The sequence below is a fragment of the Schistocerca serialis genome, chromosome 6 (assembly GCF_023864345.2).
Source record: "Schistocerca serialis cubense isolate TAMUIC-IGC-003099 chromosome 6, iqSchSeri2.2, whole genome shotgun sequence".
In the NCBI taxonomy this organism is placed as follows: Eukaryota; Metazoa; Arthropoda; class Insecta; order Orthoptera; family Acrididae; genus Schistocerca; species Schistocerca serialis.
Genome location: NC_064643.1, coordinates 131,526,984 through 131,536,878, shown reverse-complemented (window position 1 = coordinate 131,536,878; position 9,895 = coordinate 131,526,984). Strand labels below are relative to the sequence as shown.

General features: G+C 38.0%; 1 protein-coding gene across 1 annotated transcript in view; it reads left to right on the top strand.

Annotated features, from left to right (window-relative positions):
* The first annotated feature begins 1,974 nt into the window (after positions 1 to 1,974).
* Positions 1,975 to 9,895, top strand: part of LOC126483777 (interleukin-1 receptor-associated kinase 1-like) — a 164,855-nt gene continuing 156,934 nt past the window's right edge. Inside the window, exons 1-2 of the mRNA XM_050106933.1 lie at positions 1,975 to 2,226; positions 8,980 to 9,165. Of these exons, the coding sequence (XP_049962890.1) occupies positions 2,118 to 2,226; positions 8,980 to 9,165 (295 nt within the window). The 5' untranslated portion in view covers positions 1,975 to 2,117. The remainder of the gene's footprint in view (positions 2,227 to 8,979; positions 9,166 to 9,895) is intronic.

Genomic DNA, 9,895 nt, shown 5'->3' with positions numbered 1-9,895 from the left:
TACCACATGGACATGATCCATTGATCTTCTTAGGCATTACATGTAGTGCTGATGTCCAACTTCTACTCATACTTGATGTTCTGCAGATACTCTGCACCAGCATGGAAGACAATTATTGCTTAGCTACTCTCAGCTTCTCAGGCGTCCAGTGGCGTGGTCGGACATGGATTGGCGTTCCAGGAGTGGTGAGGATGTTGTGTACTGTCGAGTGGCGTGTGGGTGTTAGGGTCAGTAGCTGTCTGGTGATCTCTTGGAACTGTTTAAGAAGTTAGATGTATGGTGAGTCACCTGCAATCATTCATACAGCTGTACCATCTATACAATATGCAATACCTTTTCGGGCCACACTGCACTGCACAAATACTATGAAACCACTACATGCTTTATCAGGTTATCAAACTGTGCTAATCAACACATTTATTATGTATATGTTAAAATCAGCAACTATTATAATCTCTTTCTTTTTATCTTTTGCCAGTTTCTTTGAGACTCTTTTGTTACTTATTTACATGGGATTTTATAAAGTGGAATTATTAGAATATTTTGTCCCTCTAATCTATGAAGCAACTTACAAGTACAGCCTCATCATTTAGAAAATTAAAATCATCTATTTCCTCGCATGTTAAAGATTTGTTCATAAGTATTCAGCAACCCCCACGAATTTTGTTATAACTACTATAACTACTGTCTACAACATAGGTCTCCAATTTATTGAGGAATTTCATGCCATCTTTTGTTAGTGTTAAGTGTTCATTTAGACAATATACTGTAATACTTTCCATTTTGACAGAAATTTTTTTAGATCGTCAATTTTTGCCTCTCTGCCATCTTTCTTGCTTTTTTTGTTTTCTACATAAGTCATTTATGTTTAAATGCATCAAAAATGTGCTTTTACCTTTACCTATGATTTTAAGAATAGCTTTTCTTAAGTGTTTTTTTTTAAATATTTTATTCCTTTAGGCAGCTTGTCGCACCCATCACTCACATATTGTTTCACTTACTGTTTACAATTTTGCACATGCTAATAAACTTCTTGCTTAATTTTATCAACCCATATCTGTTAAATTACAGACCATCCTGTGCGAAAAGGAATTATTGTTATGTATAAATTTATTAGGATTAATAAATATTGTTGCTAACCTATAACACTGTCCTCTGACATGACATTTTATTTTGTCTGTATATTTATCGCTTACTGATTACTGATCTTCTGTGGGTAGTGACACATATTGTTATTCTTGAGGATGCAAACACGTTTTTTGCTTTTTCAGTCACATATCTTGTTTCAGCACAGCTATGAAGGGAATTTGTCTCTCAGTGGGTAAAAACTGATTTGTAATTAGCATTATAATTAACACGTTCTTTTGGCTTTTTGGCTTCCAAAACGTTTTCCAAATGGTTATTTAGCTGATTAGTTCTTAACTCTGGGAGAGCATCGTTTTTCAACTTGAAGGTGTTATTTCTTGAGGTATATAATGCCGATTTTTAGAAATGCATTTTCGATAATTTGTTTAACACTGTACGTACTATTTTTGTACTTTATGTTGGTCCTTTTTTATTTGTCTATTGGTTTTGCACGTTGTTTATTAATTGTAGTTTCTATCTCCCTACTGAAGTCATTCATATTAAGCACACGTACCTTTTGTGTTTCGTCAACGATAACTATACTTTTATCTGCAACCAATATTTTTTCCCTTTTGACTCTCACATTTTCCTCTTGCAAGGATTTTATTTCACCTTTAAGAGCTTCAGTGTCTATTTTATTTCGCATACCTTACGATTTTTGGTGTTGATTGAACTGTTGCTACACTGACCTTTCGGGACCATCATTATCTATTGCTTTACTTTAATGTCAGAATTTAATTTTTTGTGATTCTGTAACCAGAGGGGCGCCGTTTGACTGGTGTCGACATTAATTATGTTCGATACCTAGCGTAACAGTATCCACTGCCTTCTAAACGAATGACAGTGGTTACCGCCTTCTTAGCAGATTGAGTGAAAACAGCTGTTGCAGTGAGAGTAGTTGACTGTTGAGTATTGTGTTAGTGTGCGGTGAGAGGAGTGGTATATTTTGAATTTAGGTTGTGGTTGTGTAACAAGTGTAAACAGATGACAAAATGACCAGTACAAATTCGAGAGAAGTTAAATATATTTACCAACTACCGTACTATGAACACAAAGAGCTGTGCCGTTTGTTGGATCACAATGACAAGTGGGAAGAGCTTGGTAAGTTCCCTGTTCTGGAGGCGGCAAGAACAGGAAGTACATAAGTTTAGCGTCCTATAACCCTAAGACGTGTATATTGATAAGATAATGAACTTTGTGAATGTAGTGCAATGTATACCAGTTTGTTTTAAATAAATAGTATCCTAGTATGTAGAGAGGGAAACTGACAGAACATAGCAATAACGGTGAAGAAAAATGGTTTCTACCGTTAAAACATTAGAAGCCGCATAAATAAAAGTAAGGCGGCAATTGATACATATACAAGCTAATATAATGTTACTGTAGAATTATGGAAGGGGGGTGACTAAGTGCAAAAAATCTCTGTTTGAACAGAAACCAGTAAAATTTGCTAATACTGTTTTGAACAACTTTTTAAATGTTTTTCTAAAAGAGTGAACCTAGGAGGAGGGGGGGAAAAAAAATCCGAGCTGGTAGTACCAACTGTTTAAAGGCTACTAACATTAAATACCTTAAGATTCGTCAAACACTTGAAATGTTAATAAGATTATCTAGATTTAATCAGACTTTGATAACTATTTTGCGTTTGAAAGCACTGCAGTGGTTAAGAGTAAACTATTTCTTTTCATGGAATAACATGATCATCAACTTATTAAGAGCTTTGTTTACATCTTGACTGTTTATTATTAGTATGAAACTATGAATGTCAGAACAATGACTTTGACATGTAGAGTTTTTGATATCTAGCCTTGGATTATACCGCAATAGGGATTCAAGATCATTGTGCAACAACCACTGGAAAACTGATATAGACCTGTATTAAACTATCATTTTTGAAAGCTGTTAGTATATTACATGTCTAGCAGTTGGGTTCAGAGTAAAAAAGGAAGGTAGTTTATAATACAAACATAGTAATGACTCGGTCATGAAAAGTATGAAAACCAATGTGAAAGATGGTGGGAAGACATTTACAGAACACAGTATTAATTTGAAAAATTTATTACTTTTCAGATATTTTCCTTCAGAAATTTTGAGTGCTGTTTTGCTTAAAAAAATTATTTGTAAATAAATCAGGAGGAGGAACAAGGTATGGATAAGAACTGATTTTAATGTTTCTTTTGCTGGGAAGGGAAATCTGCACCTAATTCACATAACATGTTGTAACCAAGACTTACAATAAGTGTCAATAAATTGTCCAGTATGCTGTCAGAAAAATGTATTTGTACAACCAGGCTTCATCTGATTGTGATACAGTATTTGTCATCATATTAGTATGAAAATAAAAACAGACAAATGGTGAAGAACAAAACATTCTGAAACACTAGAAACATGAAATGAATAAAAACAGTGAAGTAAATGGAACTGACTTCCCAGGTAACAGTTTTCACAGAAATGAAGATTCTTAGAAGTCATTGTCCATAAATTTCGTTGATTAATTGCTCATAGTGGTTCCAAAGAGGTCAGTCACTTATAAACAACCTGGTAAAGTTTTCAGTGGTTATCCTAGGCCTAAGTCACATCAGGCAAATGCCAGGCTGTTTCCTGGATCCTTCAGCTAGGCCGTGGCCAACCACTTGCCCCACCCTCATAAAAATTTCTGGGTCGTCAGAAGCATCCGATCCCGCGTGTCGGCTTTGACCCATGACGTAAGGGTGTTGTATGTGACGTCATGACGGCGCGGAGTTTGGTTTGTGAGTGTGGCGTGTTTGTGGATGTCGTCGTGTTGTGGTTTGTTGTGCTCTCTGGTGGTATGTTCAGGGTTTTCGTTTGTGTGGTGTAATGGGCTCAGTTTGCTTTTGCTCATTATCCAGAATTGTTCGAGTGTTGGCTGCGTTTTAGTGGAATTCATTTCAGTGAGTTAATGATTTTGTGTGAAGGTTAATTTAGTGTTGTTCGCTGTACATCGTGTGGTAATTTTACTAAAATAAATCTGTTGTTGTTATGTTCTTTAGTGGCTATGACGGATAAAATTAAGTGCGCAGGTCAAGGGAAGTGTTCGATCCCAATGTGTGGCTGTGTATGTTGATATGGGTATCGAGAGATGTTTTTGGGCTATATAGGCCAAGGGAAGTGTTTGATCCTAATTTATGGGATCGGGAGCTGCTGTTGAGCTATATAGGTCAAGGGAAGTGTCCGATTCCAGATGATACTGTGTTTAGTGGTATTTGGGGAGTTTTGTGATGTCGGTTTTTTTCGTCGTTTTGTGTGGTTTTGTATGGTGGTGGGTGTCTAAATTTGTTTATATTTAGTTTGCCCCCACCCAAAAACCCCTTATTTCCCGTGCTTGTGTCATTAGGCTTTTTGTGGAAACTGTGTGTGTTTATTTTTCGATGTATTTTCGTCCTCATAATGTGTACGTACCATACTGGGATCGTGGTTTATGGTCGTTTCCGCCATATTTGTGACGTCATGGGTCAAAGCAGACGGGCGGGATCGGACGCTTCCGTATTTACAACTTTCTTTATATATTGTCTAAGTCTGTACATTAAAGCCATTTATTTTCATTGTATTATGATAACAAATTTGGTATAATTATCATCTGCGTCTACATACATGTTCCACAAACCACAATTTATTGCATGGCAGAGGGTATCGTGTATCACTGTTAGTTTTTCTCTATCCTCTTCCACTCGGGAACTGAACAAGAAGAAGAAAAGTGACTGTCTATATGTTTCTGTTGAAGCCCTGTTTATTATTATTTTATTTTTTTATCTTTGCCGTCCTTACATGAGATGTGTGTTGATGGTAGTAGAATTGTTGTGCAGTCTGTCACAGATGCTGCTTATATAAACTTTCTCAGTAGTGTGTCATGAAAAGATCATCATCTTCCGTCTAGGAATTAACTTTTAAATTTATGGAGAATTTCATTAACAGTCACTTGTGGATGAAACATACTGGTAACAAATCTAATGCCATGCTTCTGAATTGCTTCAATGTCTTTCTTTAATGCAACCCACCCCCCACCCCCTCAATTGTCGGCCAACCACTGTCACACTCGGTGTAATTTTAATTCCTTTTGTCTGGTCTCTGTCTTTCTTGTCCTGTGTCATCTCTTGTCATCTCCATTGTTTGTTTCTATTCCTTGTGGGTGTTTAAAGGTCATGGAAAAAGGGACCGATGGCCCTAGTAGTCTCATCCCTTCAATCCCACAAACCACCACCACCACCACCACCACCACCACCAATAACTTATTGTCAGCATCACAGGCACTATAAACACACCTCCAGTCAGTCTTATGCAGCAAATGTATGAAAGTGGCTACATTGTTTATATTGTCCTCTTGGTATATTTCTCTCCGCTTACTTATATTTAGCACAGCTACACTATGTGATCAAAAGTATCCGGACACCCCCAAAAATCTACGTTTTTCATATTAGGTGCATTGTGGTGTCACCTACTGCCAGGTACTCCATATCAGCGACCTCAGTAGTCATTATACATTGTGAGAGAGCAGAATGAGGCACTCTGCGGAACTCACAGACTTCAAACATGGTATGTGATTGGGTGTCACTTATGTCATACATCTGTACACAAGATTTCCACACTCCTATACATCTCAAGGTCCACTGTTTCCAATGGGATCATGAAGTGGAAACGTGAAGGGACATTTAATGCACAAAAGCTTACAGGCCAACCTCACCTCTTGATTGACAGACTGCTGACATTTGAAGAGGGTCATAATGTGTAATAGACAGACATCTATCCAGACCATCACACAGGAATTCCAAACTGCATCAGGATCCACTGCAAACACTATGACATTTAGGTGGAAAGTGAGAAAACTTGGATTTCATGGTCGAGCGGCTGCTCATAAGCCACACATCACACCGGTAAATGCCAAACGATGCCTCACTTGGTGTAAGCAGCATAAACATTGGACAATTGAACGGTGTGGAAAAACATTGTGTGGAGTGATGAATCACGCCACACAATACGGCGATCTGATGGCAGGGTGTGAGTATGGTGAATGCTCAGTGAACGTCATCTGCCAGTGTATGTGGTGCCAACAGTAAAATTCGGAGGCAGTGGTATTATGGTGTGGCGTTGTTTTCATGGAGGGGGCTTACACCCTTTGTTGTTTTGCATGGCTCTATCACAGCACAGGCCTAGATTGATGTTTTAAGCACCTTTTGCTTCCCACAGTTGAAGAGAAATTCGGGGATGGCGATTGCCTCTTTCAACACGATTGAGCGCCTGTTCATAATGCACAGCCTGTGGCGGAGAGGTTACACGACAATAACATCCCTATAATGGACTGGCCTGCACAGAGTCCTGACCTGAATTCTGTAGAACACCTTTGTTATGGTTTGGAATGCCGGCTTCGTGCCAGGCCTTGTCGACCAACATTGGTACCTCTCCTCAGAGCAGCACTCCATGAAGAGTAGGCTGCCATTCCCCAAGAAACCTTCCAGCACCTTATTGAATGCATGCCTGCAAGAGTGGAAGCTGTCATCAAGGCTAAGGGTGGGCCAATACCATATTGAATTCCAGCATTACTGATGGAGGGTGCCACAAACTTGTAAGTCATTTTCAGCCAAGTGTCCGGATACTTTTGATCACATAGTGTATATTCAATCTCAAGCGGTTGTGATTGAATATACCATTGAAAATATTGTTTATTGTGCATAATAATTTGTTGGTGTTAATAAAAAAGCTTTCAATAGTAGAGGAACTAATCGTTGTTATTGTTGTAGGTCTGTGGTTCATATTTACTGTGTTAAAGCATTTTAACACATTCAGTAGTTATTGCCGGGCTGCAGATCTTTTAAAAGATCAATGTTAGGGTCACCCACAAAGCAAAATATTAGGATAATTTGAGATGCAGAGGTGTAGTACTGTGTCTGGTTTTGAAATGAACATTGGTATGCTACCATCAGGTGATCAGTAGAACCATATAACTAAAAGCTTCTATTGCTGCACGTTCAAAATGTTTTTCGTAGTTCAGGCATTTGGTTTTAAGTATGACATTACACTGTACACCATCTCTGGCGAGAATTAGTCATGCACCTCCCTTTTTGTCAGTTCTGCAGAAATATTACCACAATGTGTGCCAAGTAACTTACATTTTGCACTGCACGCACTGTTGACATCTGCTGGTAATACAATTTGTGTATATTTAATTGAAGATACTATGAATACAAATATAGAAGAATTGTGTGGTACTATTTCTGGACGAAAAGACTATACAATGGCTATCCAGAAAGTAACAGACATTTTGAAATAAAAAATTAACAATATGGAAAACCAAAATTTATTACACACATTTAAGTTACTTTTATTCGTAATCTCCATTCAAATTGAGGCACTTCTTATACCATGGCACAATTTTTTCAGTACCATATCTGTGGAAATCTGCTACCTGCAATTGCCATCACTGCTTTATCGTGGACTGCAGTTTGACGTCAATATCAAAGCATTGTGTAGTGAGCCATATCGTCATTGGTGGTAGGTGTTCAGTGCCAAATCCTGCCCATATAGTGGATGATCTCACCTGCCTTTTTTCCTATATCCCCCTTTTCTTCTTTTTTGTCCCTTATCCAATCTTTGTTGACCTTTGTTGGACCTTGGGGTTTTTCTTCCCCTGGGTTTTGTGCATTATGCTATCTCTGATGTGCAGTCATGTAGACATGCCTGTCAGTCATGTAGACATGCCTGTTTGAGTAAAAAGGGCTGGTGACCTAGTAGTTTGGTCCTTTTAATCATCCAACCAACTAGCCAACCAACCATAGTGGATGATCAAACATCTCCCATCCAAAACTCCTCAGGTACGACTGGCCTCGTGTAGATGTGCATTGTCATGAAAAAAAAACAAAACTTTTGTACTAAGTTTTCCCCAACATTTGTTTTGTATTTCCCATCGTAAATTTGAAAGTGTTTGACAAAACCTGTGTGAATTAATTGTTGTACCTCATTCAAGGAAATCAACGAGACTCACTCCCTTAGAGTCCCAAAATACAGTATTCATGATCTTTCTTGCTGATAGCATTTGAAAATGCTTCCTTGGTTTCTTTGGAGAATTTGTGTGTCCTCATTCCATTGGCTGCTTTTTTGTTTCACAGTTGACATGCTTCACACAAGTCTCATCCCCAGTTATGATACGATTGATAACTTTGTTACCATTTTTCTCGTAATCTTTGAGGAATGTCTATGCTGCAGCTAGTCTTCATTTTTTGTTGCCTTTTGTTAGGATTTTGGGATTCCACATAACACAAAATTTGTGATAACCACAGTTCCATGCAACAAACTCCATGAAATTTGGTGAAAATGTTGCAAAAGTTCCGTAATTGTGGAACAATGATTTTCGCAAATTTTGTCATTGATTTTCATCACCAGTTCATCAGTCACAACACTAGGCCTACTGCTGCGGTCCTCATCATAAACATTGGTACAGCCATTTTTAAAATCGTTGCTCCATTGCCTCACTCAGCTTTCACTCATTATTCCTTTTCCGTGCACATCACAAAGGGCACAATAAATCTCAGTTGGTTTGCAGTTTTTTTGCCAACAAAATCCTACTCACAGAATGCACCTTAAAAGAGGCAGGGTTATCTATTGCAGCACACATTTTAACGTGTCACAGAAAGCAAAGTAGGAGAGACACAGACCACACGCTACACACTGCTGGATGTGTACAGACTGTTGGAAAGTTATGGTAGCTGTAGCCTTGCCCACTACCACAATAGACCAAAACATCTATTACTTTCTGGATAGCCCTCATAGAAGGCATAAGATATCAAATCATGACAGATGTAAGTTATGTATAAATTATTTTTATGGTTATGTATTTTGTTTTAGGTGGAAAACATATGAATTTTGACATGATGACAATCCATGAATTACGGAGATTTTTTGTAAGAGGTTTGTCACCTTCTGAGGAACTGCTCAACAGATGGGGTCACCAAAACCATACTATACTGGAACTGTTTGCTCTGCTGTCAAAAATGTGTTACTACAGAGCAATGATGATCTTGAAACCATTTGGTAAGTAGTGTTCCTAAATTATTGTCTCTTGTCCAATGAAAAGATAACGGAGACTTTTGAAATATTGTCTGTCACTGGTGGTGAAGTAAAGTAACACAGCTGCTTGTGCATGTGGCACATAAAAATACTATTTTTTGACAAAGAATTCTCCCATAGCTGCTTGGTAAAGTTATTTTGTATTTTGAGTAAAATTTGAACTTTATTGTGTTTCAAATCAGAAATGGTATTTTATGTGTTTGTGGAGTTTGAGAGTTTATGAGATGAGCATTTAGTCCACATTACATTAAGTTCTTCGGTTACTGTATTCCATATAAGTTGCTACTCACCATATAGTGGAGATGCTGAGCCATTATAGGCACAGCAAAAAGATTCATACACTTACAGCTTTTGCCCATTAAGGCCTTTGTCAGCAGTAGACACACACACACGCACACAAATGCAACTTGCACACGTCTGCAGTCTCGGAGAATTGTGTAGTTTCAGTTCTCTGAGACTGCAGTCGTGTGTGTGTGTGTGTGTGTGTGTGTGTGTGTGTGTGTGTGTGTCTACTGCTGACAAAGGCCTTAATGGCCGAAAGCTATAATAGTGTGAATCTTTTTATTGTGCCTATCACAACTCAGCATCTCCAATATATGGTGAGTAGCAACTTTGTCTCTGGTATTGTTATTTTAAAGTCTGTAATGATATAAATTTAACTCTCACCATTAGGTGGAATGCCCTGTAGATTTGT